The 22609-nt window shown below is 38.4% G+C and overlaps 1 protein-coding gene across 3 annotated transcripts in view; it reads right to left on the bottom strand.

Annotated features, from left to right (window-relative positions):
• The window catches only part of nup214 (nucleoporin 214), a 38811-nt gene that overhangs the window by 5502 nt on the left and 10700 nt on the right, over nucleotides 1–22609 (bottom strand). For 2 of the 3 annotated variants that reach the window (XM_059357320.1, XM_059357318.1), the window contains exons 15-35: nucleotides 21732–21815; nucleotides 18518–18667; nucleotides 17256–17414; nucleotides 17055–17158; nucleotides 16785–16964; nucleotides 16346–16434; nucleotides 16171–16257; nucleotides 15287–15598; nucleotides 14955–15122; nucleotides 14441–14552; nucleotides 12469–12532; nucleotides 11726–11795; nucleotides 11463–11547; nucleotides 11104–11156; nucleotides 9400–11022; nucleotides 7668–7735; nucleotides 6790–6967; nucleotides 6478–6630; nucleotides 4285–4456; nucleotides 2889–3034; nucleotides 2027–2060 (exon numbers count right to left, since the gene is read on the bottom strand). In XM_059357320.1, the coding sequence (XP_059213303.1) occupies nucleotides 2027–2060; nucleotides 2889–3034; nucleotides 4285–4456; nucleotides 6478–6630; nucleotides 6790–6967; nucleotides 7668–7735; nucleotides 9400–11022; nucleotides 11104–11156; nucleotides 11463–11547; nucleotides 11726–11795; nucleotides 12469–12532; nucleotides 14441–14552; nucleotides 14955–15122; nucleotides 15287–15598; nucleotides 16171–16257; nucleotides 16346–16434; nucleotides 16785–16964; nucleotides 17055–17158; nucleotides 17256–17414; nucleotides 18518–18667; nucleotides 21732–21815 (4091 nt within the window). The remainder of the gene's footprint in view (nucleotides 1–2026; nucleotides 2061–2888; nucleotides 3035–4284; nucleotides 4457–6477; nucleotides 6631–6789; nucleotides 6968–7667; nucleotides 7736–9399; nucleotides 11023–11103; nucleotides 11157–11462; nucleotides 11548–11725; nucleotides 11796–12468; nucleotides 12533–14440; nucleotides 14553–14954; nucleotides 15123–15286; nucleotides 15599–16170; nucleotides 16258–16345; nucleotides 16435–16784; nucleotides 16965–17054; nucleotides 17159–17255; nucleotides 17415–18517; nucleotides 18668–21731; nucleotides 21816–22609) is intronic. The other variant, XM_059357319.1, reaches the window with a different exon arrangement.

Below are 22609 nucleotides of genomic sequence, written 5' to 3'. Positions count from 1 at the left end.
GTTGTGTTCTAAAGAAAGGATTGTCAGATTAAATATCCAACCTGCACCGCGAAGGTCTGATGACATCATTCTGTACAATTAGCCATGTGCTTCTACTTCTTGCGTCAGAGTAGATTAATTTTATTATAGAGCTGGATGATATTGATAAAATCAAATTTCACTATATTTTTTGACCAAATATCTCAATATTGATATTGATTATCTTGTAGGGTTGACTATATACAAGTATTTATGATTGAAACGTTTGTTAAATAACCATCAGAAATGTGAATATAATGACTAAATGGCAAATAATCCAACTGCTAGAACAGTCTTGTCAATTCACAAAATTACATACATTTGACTGTAATGCACACCCTAAAACTAGGAAAAGACCAAACTAACAATTATACGATATCCAAGATCTCAGGCGATATCTAGTCTAATTACACAAAATATATATATAGTATAAATATGTTGCTCAGTCCTATTTCATTATAATTATTTGGAATGTTTGTATAACTTATAGATTTCCTATATATTTAACATAATAATGATGTGAGGACAAAAACGTGATATATTTCATTAGATTTGTGTAGGATCTTTCTGAATTATTCATGTACTTCTTTCACTGCCTGCTTATCTTCAGCACAACAAAACGGCCTGTAAATAAATGGCAATATGATTGGACACTGGAGGACGGAGGCAGATTTCCATTTGGCCAATAGTACTGCAGATAGATAAATAATGCTGAACGATAAATGGAATGCTTAAATCGACCAATCCCACTTCAAGCATCAACAAACCTGATTAGAGCTCTCTAAGCTGTTATTCACATATTGAGTGTTGACTATTTCTGTCAGCATGGGAATGATAATTCTTTAATAAAGCGTTGTAACAACCAAAATCTTTTGAAAGTGAAAGATAAAATGGAATTGATAATTTTAACAAACAAGCAGAGCTGGACATACTGCTTCATATATTTACAATAAACACAAACTGTGTCTTGTGTAATTCATCAAATATCACTGTTAATTAAATTATTTTTTAAACCAGTGAATATATATAAGAGTTTCTGTATTGTTCAATGGAAGAAATCTTTAAATGATGAGAGGCTTGTTTTGCATATGTGCAAGAAAATAATAATAAAGCCATCCAATAAATATGTACAGTGTAGCAAAGAATCACAATAAGCTTTAAGCTGAGCGTACTATGTGATGTAGTCACAAAAGAACAACTAAAAAAGACAGAGAGAGGAAGGATTATTAACAGCATGTGAACGTGTCCAATAGGCTAAGCCTCGTCTCCACACACTCCTGCACACTTCAGAGTGCATTCCACTGGAACACACCCCGGGGAAGACTGGCTGCCATGTGACACGCAGCAGCAAACAGAGGGAGAAGCAGAATAAGAAAAGGAGAGGTAGGAAGCGGGATTGAGGGATGACAGACTTAAAATGAGAAGCAGGAGGATCGGAAAGAAAATCTAATCACAAGAGGGCAATTAGCAAGGAAGTGCTACAACAGCGCTCAATCATGCACCACCCATTTCAGGGACAGCGTCTTTCCACAGGGGGACACAGAGATGGATGTGTGGCATTGTCCAGCATTTATTGGATCACCTTTTAAAGATTTAAGATTTAAGTTGTCATTTATTTTTTTTTTTTCAATCGAAGTTGAAAGAGCCATACGGGCAAAAAATCCCTTCATTTCAATACATTTCAATAGAAATAAAGCTGAGTCCAAGCAAATTAAGAGAAGCAAAAAGTAAAAGAAAAGGTAATAAATGAGGATAGATGAGGTGGTAATAAATCTTAAAAGTTGTAGGCTGGTTAGAGGTTTTATGTTTTGGGGAGGTCGGCAAGAACATTTTGCAGGTGCCTTCCTAGGTTTTTTAAACATTATTTTTGTTTCTATTGAAAAGAAACATAGCAATATAACGCCATGTTTTTTTTATCTTTGATAAATCTCTGAAAGGTTCTACAAGAAGTGTGAAGAGTAATGTTGATTGGTCCATTTATATTCAAACTAAATGAGTTGACACTTACTGGTTTCCAGACCCAAAGGTGTTTGCAGGGAACCCTACAAAATAGGAAAAATAAGTGATTAATTGGGTGACTCTAGCAATAGAACATTATGAGATAAATTTGTAACAAAAGATGAAAAGACACAGTCCTGATGCTATTCTCATTTCACAGCATTAGTTACATGTCACAAACAGATCTTTGCTGCTGTGTTCCTAACATGACCTGACACAGACATAGCTTTGCCACCCACGGCGACCAAAGAGACAAGCTGGAAAGATACATAATTGTCTGATGTACAATATGCGTAGTATGTCATTAATGAGAAAGTCTAAAAAGGTCGCAGAGAAGTGACCGCGACTGAACAAGTTAAAGAGATAAGAGAGGGAAAAAAGAAAGACAAACCACAGAAATAAGTGGGAGAAAAGAACTCTGCTACCAAATTTGGGTCATGCACAAAAATTCACACGTTTGGTTGTAGGAAACAGATATGTTTACTTACTTTTACGATCATTGAATATTCATTTTGTTAAGGATAACCAAATATATTTTTTATTTTCCATAAGTATTTTTTATAATAAATAAGGTATGCATTTTAAAGCTTACCAAAATCTAAAAATCTTTAAAAATGAAGTGCACTGACAAATTAAACTGTTACAAAGTGGTTGGGGATTTTTTAATGTGGTTTACACTGCTTGTATAACTCTATAGGATGAAAAGAAGTAAATACTAGACTGGTAGAAGATGCTTTGTGGTCATAACTGTTCACTGATGGAAGAAGTACTACTAGCAATATGTTACTCAGTGCTGGTGAGCAAGCAGACTTTTGAAGATTAGGGAAGAAAACGAAAGTGGAAAAAAAGGGCTGCCAAAGTAGTAGTCTCACCTCCCGCTTGTGGCTGTTGTCCAAAGCCTGAGAAGCCGCTGGGCTGACTTCCAAACCCAGGGCCCTGCTGGGCCAGGCCCCCGAATGACGGAGCACTCTGATTGGCTAGAGCACCGAAGGACGGGGCGCTGGGAGGTGAGGCAAACCTGAAAAGAGAAGCAGACACAGACAATGTGATGTGGTGAACAGGGACACAAAGGTACAACAACTAAATTAAAATGCATCTCTGATACTAAGCAAAGCAAAACTAAATAAAATATTAAGCCATGGGACTGGACTGCATTTAGCAGCCCTGATTTCAAACAGCAAATTATTTGTACAATGAGAGAAAAGGGGGAGATATGAAGGAGATATTACAAAAATGTTGTTTAATTTGAATAAACATGATACAAGGCAGAAGGTGTCAGATGGTGTGTGTGTTTGTGAGGATTGAGAGACTGGGGGTTTAAACTGTAATCTCACTCCCACTGACTCCCGGGAGAGAACAGGGAGAATAAGCAAAACAGAGGGAGGAGAGAGCAGGCCAGTTTAATCTGCAGGCTGCATGACCCCAGAGTGAGATTATCTGAGGGGAATAATCTAGTCCTGCACCAGGCTCCATAGTTTTGGGCACATGCACATGGTGGAAACACAATGCTGATAAAGCTGGAGAAATCACTGGAGTATAAATGAATAAATTCATGGCATTTGTAAAGAATTTCCCCTTCAGTAAATGCACCTTCAGTTTTCTGCTTAAGAAATTAAAACTTTAATTTTAGGGACACCCCTGCCACCTCAGTTTTATGAGTTGGGGTGTGTGTTTTACAGTGTGATGGTTTTAATGTGGCATCCAAAATTTGCTCCATTTGGTTTATTTTATCACATCATCACTATAATGTTAATAGAGGGCTTAACAATGTGGTGAATGCTGCTCTTCATTTGCTTTATGTGTTATGCTTAGTGATGGCGCACTGAGCAGGAGGGAGCACAGATGTTCTGACTCCTAAAAAAAATTAAAAAAAAGCTGCTCCACCCTGCAAGCAAAATCCTGCTGCTATTTCCCCTCCTCTGTATTAAAAGCTTGGTGACATCCTCAAAGTAAACATTTCCTGTTTTTTGCTTTGAATGTCAGACATTTATACCCGGGCTGTCACAATATCACACTTTCACTACATGATTATCATGGCCAAAAAAATGTAGGATAATAATTTTACTGCAAATTCTATATAAAATTCCATAACAATGTTATTATTCGAATTCATCTTTTAATTTTGTTTATGGTGCATTTTGTCTCTTTTATAGCAAATTAATTACACTAAAAATAGACTGTAGGTAGGTTGAGAAAGTGAAAGCAAGATTGGAAAATTAGGATTAAAGGAAAATTAACTTCATAGTGAATCTTTTCTCAGCTTCTTACCCAAATCCTCCCATGTTGGAAGCCGCTGTTCCCTCTCCAAACACTTTACCAGCTGAAGAACCCATGTTACTGGAGAAGGAGGGTGCTTGGCCAAATGTTGCTCCAGCACCAAATGCTTGGGAACTACCAAAGGAAGGGGGACTCCCAAATACTGGAGGACTGCCAAAACCACCTGCATTGAGGAAAATAGATATGTGTTTAAAAAGGTTTGATAACAGAAAGCTGCAGAACATATACAGGGTGGACTTCAGCACTGTCTCGCAAAGAAAAGCTAAAAAATGTGACTATAGCCTATTCACAGTATGTTAAATCTATTTTGAGGGTGCTTTTCTTTTCATGAATGCTGAACATTTCTGCTTCTTCGTCTCTGCTTCTTATATTTCCAATAGAAGTAAATATTTTCCACTATTGTGTGAGGATGGTGACTACAGTTACCATATTGTGTCTTGTTGTGTACAGTACAGTATATCACTGTTTTGTGTGACAGCTTAAAGACAGGATGAATACTTCACACCAGCTCAAAGCCTCAGAGGTAGGAGTGGCAGGGGAGAAAGGGTGTACTGAAATTACAGCCTGGCGACCAGCATGCCCCACTGAATAATTGATTGAGCTAATGTAACAAGATTACATTCCCTGTATGAGGGCCAGTGATAGGGCATTAGAGTGCTGAGTGGTACCAATATCCCAGCGGAGCTGAGGGATAGCATGGATGGCTAATACAACAATGACATTTTTTTAAACTAAGAATTAAAATAAAAGACAAGAATCTCAATTAACATCTTGAAAACCAACTAATCTATTTGGGAAGGAATTAAGCTAATTCTTCATGCTTAAAGTTGCTCTACAGCTAATTTAATTTGCCCTTGATCCACTCCAAATTGGTTGAACTGCTAAATAGTCTTTGAGCCTGGGTGTATGGGCACACTTTAGACCATGAAAATTATCTAAATACACAAAATGTCCCTTTTTAATTTTTTACATGTTTACTTTAAACAGAATCAGCAAAGCACAGGGTTCCTAACCCCTTTCACAAAGTCAAATTCAAGCACTTTTCAAGCATTTTCAAGCTGCGTTTTCACCTTGCAGCTGTGGTAAATTACATATGTTTATACAATACATACAGTATGAACAGAATAGGGATTGTTTCATGTCTTCATCAATGTATGTTAGATGCTATTGTACTATAAACAACCAAAATTATGTTTCAAAATGGCTCACTTGTAGGCAGGTAGACTTTGCATCCTTTAAACCTACATTTAAAGCAGTTTCAGGCACTTTATTCAGAATCCAAGCACTATTAAAACCTTCAAAAACACTGCATTAAAATTTAAGTGTTACTTGAATTCCTAAAAACATCTTGAAAAGAATAATCTGATGTAATTACATTACAATTTTAACTGTTTACAGCACTGTGCTGTTAAAAAAAAAAGAAAAAAGTAATGGAAATGTCTAAATCTGCACTTTTGCACTTGATTACTACTTGTTTTTAATTTGATGCATTCTGTTTATATTTATGTTTTACACAGCATCCCAACTTTTTGAAAATCAGGTGTCTAAATTATTTTAATATTTTTGTGTATCATATATGCATATGCACTTACTTAAAGAGCTGAGAGGTAACATTGTATCAGCAGTAGTCTGGCAGCTAATGACGGTACATGACTTCCTCACTTTCTGAGAGGAGATAAGGACTATGCTCTAGCTCAGGTGATAAAGGAGAAAGCAATGTCAAGAGTCAGCTGATGTGTTAAATGCGATTATGTATAGGTAACCAGGGTTTGTATTACAGCAATACCACTATCACTGAACCTCACACATGACTGAGCCAAACCCCAGAAAATGTCAAACAGAGAATATCAAACATCACTAATACAAAGCCTATCAGGTGGATGTGTGTTTGCATGGAATTATAAAATTAATTAAATATCTAATAACTATAATATTTACATTTGCTAGGCCTTTTGCTCAATTCTAATTAACACAATGAATCCCTTCCCTTAGGGACATATGAACAGCAAATGAAAACAAGTCTAGTCTGAAAATGTAAGCACGAGAAATTATCTGGTAAAATGTTTACTGCAAAGTACAAGCAAACATCTTTCATGGAGGTGATGAGAGTATCTTCAGAGTGAGACAACAAGGACTGAAACACCACAGTGCTGCTGGAATAAAGCCACTTGGGGGCAGCTGTACCTGCTTTTGTCGGACTAGTGAAGGAGCCAAATCCCTGGGCTGCGACACTCCCTGCACCAGTGCTGAAGGTCCCACTAGGTTTCTGCTCACCAAAGGAGGACTGCCCAAAACCAAAGGTCTTGGCACCGCTATTTCCAAACAGACTGGTGGCACCTAGAGGAGAAATATGCAGCTAAATGTGACTTTCAAGGACACTAGAATGAAGTTTGTTTTAATTTGGCTTCTGGTATGGTAAAGGTGTAACACTCATTCAACAGTATGTGAACATAAATTAGAATAAAGATATGTTTTTTTCACAGATTGTGAGCTTACCTGTTTGAGCAGGCTGTCCAAACCCTCCAGTGGAAGCACTGGCACCGAATGGGTTCTTGTTGGCAGCATCTTCGCTCGGTTTGCCTCCCAAGCCACTGAAGAACCCTCCAGCACCAGCAGAACCTGCTGTGTTGGCTGGGTTTGAGCCAAACAAAGTGCCACCAGATGATGGCTGCTGCTGGAAGAGAAATCAAAATGTTTAATCCAGATTAGGATTAAAAAATGCATAATTTTCATAAATAAAACTCGTAATAGAAAACTTGTAATTCAAAATATATTTGTCTTAATATAAGTTATCAACAGGGTTTTCATGTCTATTGGTTTAAAAGCTTTACCCTATTCAGCTGAAGTGTATTTTAAAATGTATGGAATTTTATATTTCACATCTTCAGTCTGTTTTCTAAAAAACGTTTTTTTTTTCTCAGACAATACTAGCTACACTTCAGTAGCATTTACACAACGTAAACTTTCCAGTTGAATTCCTTTCTATATTCCGAAGGTTTTTACAGAGGGTTTTTTCATATATGATTCATAGCCTGATTTATATAATATTTTATTCCCAAAAACATGACTGAATTGCCCAGGACTTTTGATTTAAGGAGTGATAAAAAGAGAAATCCAAAAGTCCCTCTGTAAAAACCCTTGACTCGAATAACTCTAATAAGTCAACAAGATAAAATGAAACAAGAACTATGACCCTGTTTTGTTTTTTTTCTCTCCAAATTTCGGTTCTGGAAACATATGCAAATTAGCACATATTTATTAAGATAGGTAAGATAGATAAGTCATTTGCAGTTCTAAGCCTACAATTTTATAAAACTTGTAATAGAAACAAAAAACAAAAAAAAAATGTTCTTTTTAAAATCAGTGGATGATACCTGTCCAAATACACTCCCGCTGCTACCTTGTTGGCCAAACACAGGGGCTGAGGAAGAGCAGCCAAAACCTGTAATAAAAAGGAAAACAAAAATACAGTCAATACTGAGACATTCCCTGTTAACTCTGCACTACTATATGCCATGTAGCCTGTGATTCTTGATAAATATCCTAGTCCCCAATACAGTAGTGTTCAATATAATAGCAGTCCAATGTGACTAACCAGATTAATCCAGGTTTTTAGTATATATTTTTTGCTACATGGCAAACAAGGTACCAGTAGGTGCAGTAGATTCTCAGAAAACCAACAAGACCCAGCATTCGTGATATGCACGCTCTTAAGGCTGTGCTATTGGGCAACCAGTTGAAAGGGGTGTGTTCAAAATATAGCAGTCTGGCATTCAATCAGTGAGGTCATCAATTTTGTGAAAAACAGGTGTGAATCAGGTGGCCTCTATTTAAGGATGAAGCCAGCACTTGTCGAACATGCATTTCTCTTTGAAAGCCTGAGGAAAATGGGTCGTTCAAGACATTGTTCAGAAGAACAGCGTACTTTGATTAAAAAGTTGATTGGAGAGGGGAAAACTTATAAAGATGTGCAAACGATTATAGGCTGCTCAGCTAAAATGATCTCCAATGCTTTAAAATGGAGAGGAAATTAGTTGAAAGGGGTGTGTTAAAAAATAGCAGTGTCTGACTTTATATGAGTTTACTCTAGAAACTTAAACTCCTTTTTAAATCCTCAGACTGAGCAGACACATGAACATCAGCTGTCCACGGATACACAGAGACATTCCCATAATGGGTTGGGAATTTAGAGAATGTTTAGGAATGGGACAACTCCCCTCATGGCACCTTCCTTACTCAGACTGCCACACCACCCCAGATCTCACAGCCAGTCCCAATTCTCACAGCCAGTCCCACACCTCCAACCCACTCAGTCAGACTGTATACTACACACACACAGTTGGGTGTCTTCTCTCCTGGTCAGCTGAATGGGCTGATATTTTCACACAGCTTCCTTTACTATCCACTGCCCTTAAATGACATAATACAGCTGCAATTGTAGCTGTGTAGTTGTGATTAGTAAATATAACACTGCTTTGAGTGACAACGTCTCTGGCTGACATTGTTTTACAGCTGACTGGTTTGAAATTGAGATCCTTGAAGACCCAATTACTTTGAAAGCCTGAAGGTTTAATTTTCCTAATTTATAAATAGCCACAGGATTCCAATATGAATTTGGTGAAGTGAGGAGGCTGTGTTGAGGTGAAATCATGTAAAGTCTTGAGTCAGTTAGGTTCAGTGTAGCACCAGCCATTAAGTAACAGTGAAACTATAATTTACAATAAAAAAAATGAGAATCAGTCAACAAAAAGAAAAAAGAAAATAGTTTAGATCTAGCCCATATTACAGTCATGAGAGCGGCAGAAATGTAATCTAGGTACTCTCACTGTTATTTCAATACAGATACATATTTAACAACACTGAAGTAAATACAATTAACAGACTAGACTTTGTATTGGCAGGAACCCAATGTCAAGGGACACTTGGGATCAGGATTTAGATAACTTGATCTTGGTCTTATCCTTACAAAACGCTTGCTTCTATAGCTATACAGCCTTCGCATTTCACATAAATGTTAGATTGTATTACTCAGCGTAAAAACAAACAAACTGTAAGCCACAATCTCTTTCCATATTTTACCAGTAAGAAAAGAAAGTGCAGATTCACCTGAGGGCTGTCCAAAGCTGAATCCTGTAGATGAGGAAGTGGTGGTGTTGCTCCCAAACACAGGCGCTTGCCCAAATCCAGAGCTCTGGCCAAATGCTGGTGCTGTGGTTTGTCCAAACATCCCTGAGCCAGTGCTGCTGGCTGTGTTGGCACTGCTTGTGCCAAAGGAGAAGGAACTGGCATTGGTAGCAGTAGCAGCACCAAAAAGTCCTCCGCCAGTAGTTGCACTGTTGGAGCTCGCTCCAAATGGTGACTGGCCAAAAGAAAAGCCACCAGATGTTTCAGTATTGCTGGCAGGCTGGCCAAAGCCACCCACCTGGCCGAACACAGGTTTGCCAAAACCAGCTCCAGTTGGTGCACCAAATGCAGTTGAGCTAAATCCTGTGGCTGCTGGGGCTGCAGGAGCTGCTGGAGCTGCTGGGGCTGCTGGGGCTGCTGGGGCTGCTGGGGCTGCAGGACCTGAGGAGGCTGTGGGAGCTGTGGGAGCTGTGGGGGCCGAGGGGGCGGCGGTAGCTGGAGGTTCAGCAGGTTGCCCAAACACAGTGCTGGCAGCAGTAGTTGTTGTTGTGCTGCTGACAATCGTAGGGGTGGGAGTGGTGGCTGCAGCAGCAACTGTGATGATAACTGGTGTAACTCCAATGGAGCTGCTGTCTGTTATTGCAGGGGGAGGTTGAGTAAAAATGGAACCTGGTTTGTCAGAACTGGGTACCTGGAAACCTGTTGGAGCAACCTGCGAGACAGGTGCTGCAGCAGGGGTGGCAGCAGCTGAAGCGGGCACAGGAGCGGTGGTGGTGCTGTCTGGTGTGGCTACTGCTGTGGGAGCTGCACTGGCTGCTGTTGGAGGGATTGCTTCAGGTGGTGCAGAGAAGTAGGGGGGAGGTTCTCGGGTAAGGGCAGCCAAAGGAGGTGCAGGTGTTGGTGCTGAAACTGTGGCTGCTGCCACAGTTTCTGTGATGGCTGCATCCGCTGCAGGCTCAGCTATCACAAGAGGACTGGTGCTATCCGCAGCTGGTGCAGTAGCAGGTTCTTTTTCAGGGGGTGGGGTGGGTTCTGAGGGTTGTGGGGAAACTTTTGGTTCCACTGTGGAGTCTGCAGGAGCTGCAAGAAGACTGCTAAAAGACGTAGGTGAAGCTGAGGCAGTTAAGCTAGACTGGGGAACAGAGAAGGCCGGTTTGGGGGTCGGTTCAGGTGGCTTGAACAAACTGCCTGATGCTACCCCCTTGGACAAGTCTACTCCTGTAGATTCTTCTGCAGACTTTTGGAAACCTGCACCAAAGCTAAACTGTGCTGCTCCCTTGGTCATACCAAGTCCAGTTTCCCCAAAGGTGAAAGAGCCAGCAGCAGGTTTTGTGGCTAAATCTTTTGCTTCATCTCCATGGCCTACACGTAGTCCAGAGAAACAGCCCAGAGTTTCTCCTCCAATTGTCCTCAGGGGCTGTGGCTCGATCCTGGGGGCGATTGTGGTAGAGGTGGGTTTTTCTCCTGACGGGTATGGAGGCAGGGTGGGAGATGCAGTGCCAAGAGCTGGGGAGGTGGACTTTGGGGTGAGGGAGAATGACTCCTCTCCAGTCTGGCCAAACATCATCTTGCCATTTCCAAAGGAGAATTTACTCACATCCTTCACTGGAGAGACATAAGGGAACATTACATGCATTTGATATTATCCTACAGCCATCCAACAGAAAGTTGCTGTATTGTTTTTACCTGGTGGCATTCCAGTTCCCTGTGAAACTGAAGCAAAACTGAAGCCTGTGGACCTGTGAAAGAAAATTTGAGTCACAGTGAACAAAAAGTGAGAGCATCTTTAGCTTCTGTGATGCCACACATCTCTGAGTGAAATAGAATATGTGGGCAGACGGTTGACCTCCACCCACAACCCACTCACCTGTATGGTTAGATTAAGAGTCGGGGGTGAAGGGAGAAATTAATAAATGACACCTTAACAACAATCTCTAAATGAATTGATGTATACACTCCAGACAATCAAGAACATATAATATTCAATTTTTTAGGCCTTCTTTATATTCTTATAATGCTTCTTCAATTCTCATAAGTTGACTCACCCTGATGCGAAGGAGAAACCTTTGCTGGAGCTTTGCTCTGTTGAGCTAGCAGGAGCCACTGAAACATCTGTTTTAGCTGACTGACCTGAAAGAGAAGTATATGGAGTCGTTAAAAATCATGTAAGATGCCACTTTGTAAAATTAAATGTCAGGATTTTGCACACCACATGTTCTTGATTGCAATTTGTGTTCATGTGTTCCCATGTCTTAGTAATAGGTAAGAGGAAGCGTATGTATGCACATTGAATCTAACCAGTGCTTACCAAACATGAAGCCTGTCTGTGGGGTGGTTGTACTTTCAGCGGCCATCTTCTGGATACCCTGGGTAGGATTCTGCACAAACAATATTGAACAGACATTAGCAATTAGTGCTAAAATCTACTACAAGGAGTTCTTAACTGGTTATGAAACAGTCTCAAGGCAAGCGTGTATGTGCACGTGTGGCTGGAGAAAAGTATGTTTGGGTCATTACAATCCAATTGAACTTGGACCCGAACAGTGTTGAATTTGTGCGAGGAGTTCCCCTGTCACCCAACTGGAATTTTTGTAACATCACCATGGGAGGGGGGCTGGGACATTTCTCACCCATGCAGTTAATAGTCTCTCTTCACACGCAAAACTGTCAGCAATCTGTGAATTCTCACAAGCGGAATGTTCTTTAAAGTTGCAGGGAGAGGGAAACGAACACGGAGTTTGCTTGATTTTGAGTATTTAAGTAACTGGATGTAAATGGAAATAATACATTGAGGACATTTATGTGTGTTTTAACGGTTCAATTAATCTGTTGATAAGAGAAGTAGATCTGTTTTTTTAATTGCAGTAGGGGTGATTGATATGTGTAAAAAATAATATCCTCATATAGTTTCAGGTATTTTGAAAATGCTGACATTATTTTCATGTGCTTTATTGTTCGATGTCACTAAAATGATAATTATTTACTGATATAGCTGTGTGGTTGTACAAGCATATGGCAGGATGAATGACAGCTGAAGGATATAGTACTCACTCGTTTTGCCTGGTTGGAAGAAACTGCTACAAAAGCTGGAGCTCCTGGATCTTGTATTGATGAGCTGGGAACAAGAAGAGGGAAAGGAGAAAATGTTTAGGTCCTTTTTCATTCTGTTCACATGGAACAAATACAACACACACCTTAGAAATTAGACAAGTTAAGCAGAAGTTAATGATTAATACAATTAGGTATCCACAACCAAAGGCCCAGTCTCTGCTACCAAATATTAGCTTTATGTAGGGTTGGACAAATATTTACTATTATAATTTATCATCTGATGATAAATCTGTCACTATGTGGTATTTTAAATCCTTGGGAGGATAAATGAGTGCAATCTTTATGCAATTCATAGATTATGGCGATTATATTGCTGGCTAGTATTTTTTAAATTAAATGTAACCATAGAAATAGAATATTATTCCACTTTAAAGTTAATGGTTTAGACTATAGGAATAGAATACTATTTTATTTCTATATTCTGCACCATCAATGTACTGTGAAATAAAAAGCATGTTCATGTTGAAAAGTGAATAAGCCCACTTTCATAAGCATCTTACTCTCACAATGCCTTGCTTTGCTTGTTTGCTATTGTGAGTAGGCTTTATTTGGGAAAGCCCTAAGGAGGGATGGATGGTCTGCCCAAATATCAAGCACAAAAGTGGAGCACAGCCCAGTGAGGCAGAAAGAGTAAGGTGCAGGAGACCGGAAGGGACTAAACAAGAGTGTGTGAATCTTGGAGTGCATAAAGAGCCAAATGAAAGACGTGAAGAAAGGGAAGTGAAGAGGATAATGGTCTGAAAAGAGACAATTAGACAGTGTGCACACAGTGCAGTCCAAGTATTCACACTGTTCAGTTTTGGCTCCATCCTGCAGCATATTGTTTTCGTTTTTTTAAATTAAACTATAAATTACAAGGTTGGCTTGTTGACATTCATCAGTACCCCAGTATTATATACCACACGCACACAAGGGTAAAAAGGCCTTTCTACATAATTCACACAAAATAAGCATACGAACATATCATTTACATCTTTAAAAAAAGTCAGCCCTTTTGAGGTCATACTCATTGTTTCATCTAAAATCCAGTGTAGTGAAGTCCAGTCTCAATAATAATATACGCGTAAGTTTTAATACATATGTGGCATAGAAAGCATTATAATCATTCGATTAGCGTAAGAGATAAATAGAGAGGTAAATATATGAGAAGGAAATTAAAAACATAATTTTAAACTGTATATTAAAATTGTAAGACTAAATTTAAAAAAAAGCTAGAATGCAAATGTAAGACGTCCTCAAAGGCCGCTGGCATCTGCCAGTCGTGTGCATTGGCTAAGATTAGGTGGAGGCAGTGACCTGATAAATGCCGGGGAGACGCTCTCAAAACAAACACTAAACCCCGTGAGGACTCATAGTGACAGACTGTCTACTCACTGTATCAGAAATGGATCCATGTGGACACAGGCATGATGTAATGCCATAACTTTATATAACATGCCTAACATGCCACCCCAATGAGAAATTACATAAAGGGGAAATTTCTAAATCCCAATTAACTTTATCTGACATGTCAATTAGAATGTGACCTGTAGCAAAACAGCTCCAGTCTACTTTAAAGTGACGTGCATAAAAACTAGTTGGGCCATATCTTAACTTTGAAGCTTTGTAGTACTTGGGTAAGACTTGAACTTCACACTTCAAAGGGAAAACAATGTTTCAGGGTTCAATGACGTGATTGTACTGTATTCAAAAACTCCAGCATGACTTACACCAAAGAAAGACATATTCCTGCCTTTAACTGAAAAGGTGGTTTTCAAAAATATTTTTTAGCCTGTTTTGCCAATTCTATGTGATTCTATATTTAATCAGTAAGAAAAAATTGCAAACAAATGTATCAATTGATTCAATAAAAATGTAATGCTGTGTAGATACTCAAAGTTAATCTGTCTTTTGTTCTTCTTCTTTTTTTTACCTGATGATATTGGAAACCGGCATAGGAGGACCTTTTTCCTTAAGCTCCTGGACATTGACCACCTGAGGAACAGTCTTCAAAGTGGACTCTGTCAAGGAAGTGCTGACGACAGCTGGAACACATACAAATTCATGTGTGAGCAATTCACGCACAGAAATGTATAAAAACATACAAACATATATTATACATATATTAAAAAAGGAGCATACCAGACAGGTGTATTTGAATCCATTTATTGATATAATTGTTAATAAAGCCTGGTGTAAATTCTACTGAAACTATTTTGTAAGTGATTCTCAGATATTATGGGGCCCACACTGTACACATTCTTTGGTCAGAAAGTCTGTGTCTCCCTCTGGTGGTTAATAGTGGACATGGCAATATGATACTATAAAGACAGCTTCTTACACACACAGTGTTCCCCATAACTGCTTAAAATATCTTACATTAACATTCAAAAAATAAAGGAATAAATCCATATTTTGAATTGCAGTCAATGTTGTGTCTTTCCTACCTGTCTTCTGATTGGCCATCTGCCTGCGTAGAGCAGCAGTAGCTGCAGCCTGCTGGGCAGGGATAGTGACGGGGACTGTCCTCTCAATTGGTGGGGCTCCATGTTTTACTGTCTTTGTGGCAAGAGCAGTGCTTTCAGCCCCACTGAGGTTGATCTTGTTGGTTGGAACTGAAACATTAACAACATCAACAGTGAGGAACATTTATGAAACAAAGCATGTCTGCGAGGGTTTAACAGCTGCACTCTGTGACACACGTGGCATTTAAAAGCTGTGATCTCATGGCTTTGAATGCCAAACAACTTTATAACAACAGTTGGTGGGATTTACTCACCAGGGCTGGCAATTGGGCTGAGTCCAAAGCCCATACCCTGTACTGAATGAATTTTTGTTAAAGGGGTGGACTGGATGGCCCCGAAGCCTGGCTGAATGGAGGGGGTCCTCACGACTGTGGGGTGGCGAGGGGTGGACAATGCTGCAGGCATGACGGGAAGGGGAAGGATCTCTGTCTGAAGTTCCTCCTCCTCCTCCTGCTCCAAATCTGCTGGGTGAGGCTCCAGCGACTGGGACAGGGAGGACGCAGAGCTCACATCATCCAAGTCCTCGTAGTATTTGGGTGAAAGGAAGGCTGAGCGAGACAGGTTGGCTGGAAGAGAAGAGATGAAGCACATCTAGATTGCCAAGAACTGAGGTATAATATTTTAAAACAATGTTGTCACAACAAAAATGTCGACCTAAATCACATGGACATCATGACACAATACACAATTGTGGTTTGACTCCTTTTCAGACTTTTTAGCTCATAGACTTTTATGTAACCACAGATTTCCAAATTTACACAACAAAAAAGATATATAGTGTATAGTAGGGTTACTTTAGAAACATATTCCACAACAAATTACTGAATACCTGCCTTAAAATGTCATTTTTAAATATATTTTATGAGATTACTCAAATCAAGTAACACATTCTAAATACTTTGGACTTTAAGAATATTTAAAAATCATCTTGCTAAGCTCATTTGTCTGGGTCTTTTATTTCCAAATAGTCATCTCTGATGGTGTCCTGGCAGTGTCATTAAATATACCGTATACGTATATGTTGTATTTTAAATAAATAATCCTGTCACTTGTATCCAGTTACTTCCCAAACCTTGACATAGTATGATATGTAGTGTAACCCATGGTAAAATTAGTTTAAGCAGGACATTATGCCTACCTGGTGCGGTTGAGCGGACAGGAGGCATCTTTCCTTTTGAGAGGAAGTTACGCAGCTGGGACTGCTTCACTGGTGATATCTTGACTTCTGGAGAAACATTTGTGGTTATTAGAAGTTGAAATTAAGAAACATGACATCCATTATTATCATATTAAAAATATATAAAGATGGATACCTGGAGATTTGGATTTAGGCTTAGGAGGGGTTTTGTCGAGCCTGGTTTTCAGGAGTGCATCTCTTAAACTCTCAAGCTCAGTTTCCAAACTGTTATAAAACACAGACATGAGTTGTTTATTTTGCAAACAACAACTCCATTTTCTATGAGCTATTTGCAGTGCACTGATGCACATAATGGAAGAGCATCCACACTGAAATAAATTAGTGCAATCTTTATGCAATTCATAGATTATGGCGATTATATTGTTGGCTATTATGCCACCCAGTTACAAAAACAAATAACCATCTAAGTTGACTTTATTCATTTTTAATTATTCGAAAACTGTTCTAGATTAAAATTGCTGCCCATTTAAGTCAACTTGAAATATGAAAGTTTCTTGTCTTTCACAACTAACTCAAAATCTGCACATTTCACATTCCTCCATCCAAACTCCTACCCAGAGTTTGTTGCTGTCGCAGTACTGCTGTGTATAGTTGGAGTGGTAGTCTTGTTGTAGAGGCGCAGTGAAGTGAGTTGCTTAATCAACTGGTCCAATCTGTTCTTCTGCTGGTTGATAATGTACAGGTTGTTGGCCAGTGTAGTAAACAGTCCTTCACGCCCTGGCACGACCATGTGTCTGTGAATAAGATAATTATTTCTTTAAAAATCACACTTATCCTACAAATTTTCAGTATCAAGACTCAAACAGCTGCTCTGTTGTGCTTACTTCTGCTTTTTCTTCTTCTCCAGGTGTTTCTCCCATTCAACATCCAGCACGTCATTGACATCTTCCACCGCAAACATAACGTACTGGTACAGCCTGCGGATCTCCTGAATAATAAAATTTTTGAATAAAATAAGACATGAAGGTGTTGATGATTCATTTTTAAGGATTTTCAAAAAGTGTCCATTCAGACAAACATTTTACCTTGAGGTGTTCCTCGCTGCGGGGGTCCAGAGGTTTTTTATACAGCAGCTGTCTGTAATTTCTGTCTCTGCTGAGCTCACTCTGGGCCTTGGCTTCTTCTGCCCCAGCGAAGCCCTCCAGTAAAGTTGTCTTCAGTGTACCAATGTCTCCGTGAAGAGACTGAGAAACATAAAAAGAAAAAATAAGGTTGGAAGAGGATATACTACCATAACCTTGATTCAACAAAGAGACTACAACTATTACAACAAAACAGTGTGGAGCTGATTATTTGCTATTGTCATCTGGAGTGCCACTGGTTTTCCTAACTTTGTTTAGGAGAAATGCCAATAAGATTTAAGAGGCTTGTTGTATATTGTATATATAGGCAGTACTATTACCATAGTGCGAAAAAATACTCTACAAGTAAAAGCCCTGCATTCAAAATTTACTGGAGTAAAAGTAGAAAAGAATCAGCATCAAAATGTAATTAAAGTATCAAAATTAAAAGTACTAGTTATGCTAAATGGACCTACTCAGATTGCTATAGGCTATATATTCCAAATATAATATTAGATAATAATTATTATTATTATTCTTAATGCATATTAAGCAGTGTTTAAATTTAACCAAGGTAGTGCTCATTTTGACTACTTAATATACTGTTATGAGGTTTAATTAAAGTCTAATCACTTTAAATTGATCATGTTTTTCATTTTAAACCTTGAACTGAAAAGTAAGTACTCAAAAGTCAACATTTACCTCTACAATGTAGTGGAGTAGAAGTATAAAGTTACATAAAAATAGAAATACTCAAGTACAGGTACCTCAAGGTTGAACTTAAGTATAGTACTTAAATAAATGTACTTAGTTACATTCCACCACTATTTATAGACAAGAAGTATACAGTATAAACCATAAACAGGCTTTTAAGAATAGACCATTTAGGGCTGCACAAAATATTTTTAGTGCATCAAAAGTTAAAAAGGGAATAGAGAAAATAAGTTACATAATTTCGTAACTTTCTTTTTGATACCCGAATTCCCAAACGTTATGCATCATTTCCACCATCCACAAGAGGGGATAATTGTACACATGCTGGTGTTTCTATTCATCATACCCCTGTAAACTTCTGACAGTGATTGCTATTCTAGGGCCATTTCATTCTGAGTAGGAGGCAGCTGTTGTGGGTAGGATTTAGCTGGTGTGTCTGATTCAGCCAACAAGGATTTAGATTAGCCCAAAGAATTTCTGAACATGGTTTGGTGTTCTAACCATGATCTTACCTCTGTAGTTTCCTTGATCTCCAGGGTGAAAATGTGGAGGTCCTCCGACTCCTTTCTTAACTCCTTCATCTCATCATTGGTGCCAACCTTGAAGTCAGCTCTTGCGCTTCTTGTTTTAAGGTCATCCAACTCCTTCTGGAAGTGTGCAATCTGATGGATGACAAGCCAAAAATGTGCTTTAGTAACAAAACAACTTGGGGAATAATTTCAACACTGGCTGTAAATAACATGTTAGGACTAAGTTACAACAGCTATTTGTAAAGCCTTAATTTCACAATGTTTTTAATGTTAAGATGTTAAGACCTTCCTAAGTTCTTGGTAACTATTGCAGTAGATGTGTTACTAAATTGGGTCGCACTGCTAAAGCTAAGAAATGTCTTGGCTAATAAAGATATACATGTACGTAGCTTGATTCATCCATCACTCAGAACAACTGCTGCTGAAGTAAACATATTGCCACAATATTAAAATAATAACTTACATCTGATACCTGCCTATATATCTCCATACCAGTACTGAAAACACACTACAGCAAACACTTTAAACATCAGATAAAAATAGATGGCAGAACATGGAAATTTACTCTTTTTTAAAAATGTTATAATTATTTCCACTTATCTCAACCATATATCTTGGCACCTGATCAATCATCTCCAGATTGTGCAATAAATAAATGATTGATTGATGGACTGGACAACTGCCATCGTCTTCAGTCATTTAACACAAGGCAGACTGCAACTGCTACACTAAGATAAGATGTTTATAGAAAGATTTCATAACCACTTCAATTTAAAGAAAAAAATATTTCAGTTCAGCTTTCTATCCTTTTTTAATTAGTACTGCATCTACCCCATTCTCAAGCCACATAGTTAATATAGAGTTACTGAAATAAGTGTTAGTTTAACTACATCATCAGTAATGTAGATCCATTATAACTACAGTAGTGTTCAAAATAATAGCAGTCCAATGGGACTAACCAGAGAAATCCAGGTTTTTAGTATAATTTTTATTGCTACATGGCAAACAAGGTACCAGTAGGTGCAGTAGATTCTCAGAAAACCAACAAGACCCAGCATTCAATATATGCATGCTCTTAAGGCTGTGCAATTGGGCAATTAGTTGAAAGGGGTGTGTTAAAAAAATAGCAATGTCTGCCATTGACTTCACAAACTCAAAACTATTTTGTAGAAACTTTTGTTTCTAGGATTTAGCAATCCTGTGAATCACTAAACTAATATTTAGTTGTATGACCGCAGTTTTTTATAACTGCTTCACATCTGTGTGGCAGGGAGTCAACCAACTTGTGGCACCTTTCAGCTGTTATTCCACTCCAATACTCTTTAACAACATTCCACAATTAATTTACATTTCTTGGTTTTGTTTCAGAAACAGCATTTTTATGTCGCCCCACAAGTTCTCAATTGGATTAAGGTCCGGGGATTGGGCTGGCCACTCCATAACATCAATGTTGTTGGTTTGGAACCAAGATTTTGCTGGTTTACTAGTGTGTTTGGGGTCATTGTCTTGTTGAAACACCCATTTCAAGGACATGTCTTCTTCAGCATAAGGCAACATGACCTCTTCCAGTAGTTTGACATATGCAAACTGATCCATGATCCCTGGTATGTGATAAATAGGCCCAGCACCATAGTAGGAGAAACATGCCCATATCATGATGCTGCACCACCATGCTTCACTGTCTTCACTGTATACTGTGGATGGAATTCAGAGTTTGGGGCTCGTCTCACAAACTGTCTGCGGCCCTTGGACCCAAAAAGAACAATTTTACTCTCATCAGTCCACAAAATGTTCCTCCATTTCTCTTTAGGTCAGTTGATGTGTTCTTTGGCAAATTGTAACCTCTTCTGCACATGCCTTTTTTTTTTTTTTTTAAAACAGAGGGACTTTGCGGGGGATTCTTGTAAATAGATTAGCTTCACACAGACGTCTTCTAACTGTCACAGCACTTCCAGGTAACTCCAGACTGTCTTTGATCATCCTGGAGCTGATCACTGGCTGAGCCTTTGCCATTCTGGTTATTCTTTGATCCATTTTGATGGTTGTCTTCTGTTTTCTGCCACGTGTCTCTGGTTTTGCTCTCCATTTTAAAGCATTGGAGATCATTTTAGCAGAACAGCCTGTAATTGTTTGCACCTCTTTATAAGTTTTCCCCTCTCCAATCAACTTTTTCAATCAAAGTACGCTGTTCTTCTGAACAATGTCTTGAACGACCCATTTTTCTCAGGCTTTCAAAGAGAAATGCATGTTCAACAAGTGCTGGCTTCATCCTTAAATAGAGGCCACCTGATTCACACCTGTTTTTTTCACACAAAAAATCACCTCACTGATTGAGTGCCACACTGCTATTTTTTTTAACACACCCCTTTCAACTAATTGCCCAATTGCACAGCCTTAAGAGCGTGCATATCACGAATGCTGGGTCTTATTGGTTTTCTGAGAATCTACTGCACCTACTGGTACCTTGTTTGCCATGTAGCAATTAAAATATGCTAAAAACCTGGATTTATCTGGTTAGTCACATTGGACTGCTATTATTTTGAACACTACTGTAAATGTCTACACCATCTTGTCATGAATTAAGTCATACATTAAAAAAATAAATCCATAAGCAAGTGTTTGATTATGCCGTGGTTATGATATCATCTTGGCATGAAGGAAATAGAACCATCAGAGGCTAATGTTATGTTAATGTTATGAGAGCCCTAATGTCAGTCATGTTATAGAAGTGGAATTTAGAATAACAAGTAAGCTAGCCAATGTCAGACTTTATAGTAATAATGTCAATACAAATCGTTACATCCAAACTGTGATGCTAGCATTCACTACACCAAAACAACTTAACCGTATCAGGTTAACTGACAATCCCAAGCTTGACATATAGTCTTATAAGATAATCTTAAGTTAAGATAATTCATTCTGGAAATAAGATTATTAAGGAATTAAGATAATTAAAGTTATCACAACACTATTCATATCTTTGGGTGATGTATTTTTGGATTGGAATGGGTAATATATTAATCTAGCAAGCTAGCATTAAGTTCTGTCAGTTAGCTTACCTGAAGTCAGCTAGCATTATGTTAGTATTTTTTTATTTGAACCACAAAGTTCTCCCTTTTTGAAAGTTTTTTTTTTGATGTTCTCCAATAAAAAATGGTACATGTTACTCTAGTGTGTGCTGGATGATATGTCTCACCTCCTCCTGTATTCCAGCCATGATTGGATCAGAGTCTTTCTTCTGCTGTGGCTGTTTCTCCAGGGCCTTCACACTAACAGCTGCCTGCATTCAGAAGTGATAAAGTACATCAAAAACCAACACTTTAGTCAGTAGGAGTCACACTAACAAATACAACCAAAAAAGTTTGAGAAAAAAAAAAAAAAAAAAAAGATTTCTATAAGCTAATATACTTTTCTTCTGCTAGTAACAGTTGGTGTCAGTTGAGCACTGCTCACACAGCACACCTCTTCTTTTCGTAGCTGCTTCATGATTGTTGGCATTTGATTTCTAAATTAACCAGTGTGATCAGTTCACTGTTCACTACCAGCAGTTTGAAGCTAATGTGTTGCTACTATAGGATTTTAAGTTACTGTTGGGCTGAATGTTACTATTATGTATTTTACTCTCTTTTTACTTTACTTGATAAAATCACTGCAGTTTAATTTCTTTGGACTTAATGTTCTTTATCTGGTTTGAAATATTGCCTGTTAATGCAGTAAGGTACATACAATGTCACTAATTTGACTTTTTTTTTCTTACTGTACTGAAGCATTTTAAAAATAATTGTGGTCGAACTATTTCAATTACAGTTTAAAAGTGGCAATCTCAAAGATTTTCATTTAAATACATGTCTGAAACTATTGCAATATCTATATATTTGCAGTATTATAAACTGGGAGGTGATTTCATGAAAAAAACAAACAAAAAACATCTTAGTAAGTTACTGCAAATGAAAACTAGACATTTCCTACTGCTGCAGCCTCGCTTTAAAAGCATATGACTGGCTGAAAAAAAGGCAAGACACGTGTTTGTCAGTGAGCTTGACACTGGTCTCACATAGCCAGACCTCCAAAGCG

The sequence above is a fragment of the Centropristis striata genome, chromosome 19, assembly GCF_030273125.1.
Source record: "Centropristis striata isolate RG_2023a ecotype Rhode Island chromosome 19, C.striata_1.0, whole genome shotgun sequence".
Classification (NCBI taxonomy): Eukaryota; Metazoa; Chordata; class Actinopteri; order Perciformes; family Serranidae; genus Centropristis; species Centropristis striata.
The sequence above is the reverse complement of the archived record's forward strand: the minus strand, read 5'-3'. Positions and strand labels throughout refer to the sequence as shown.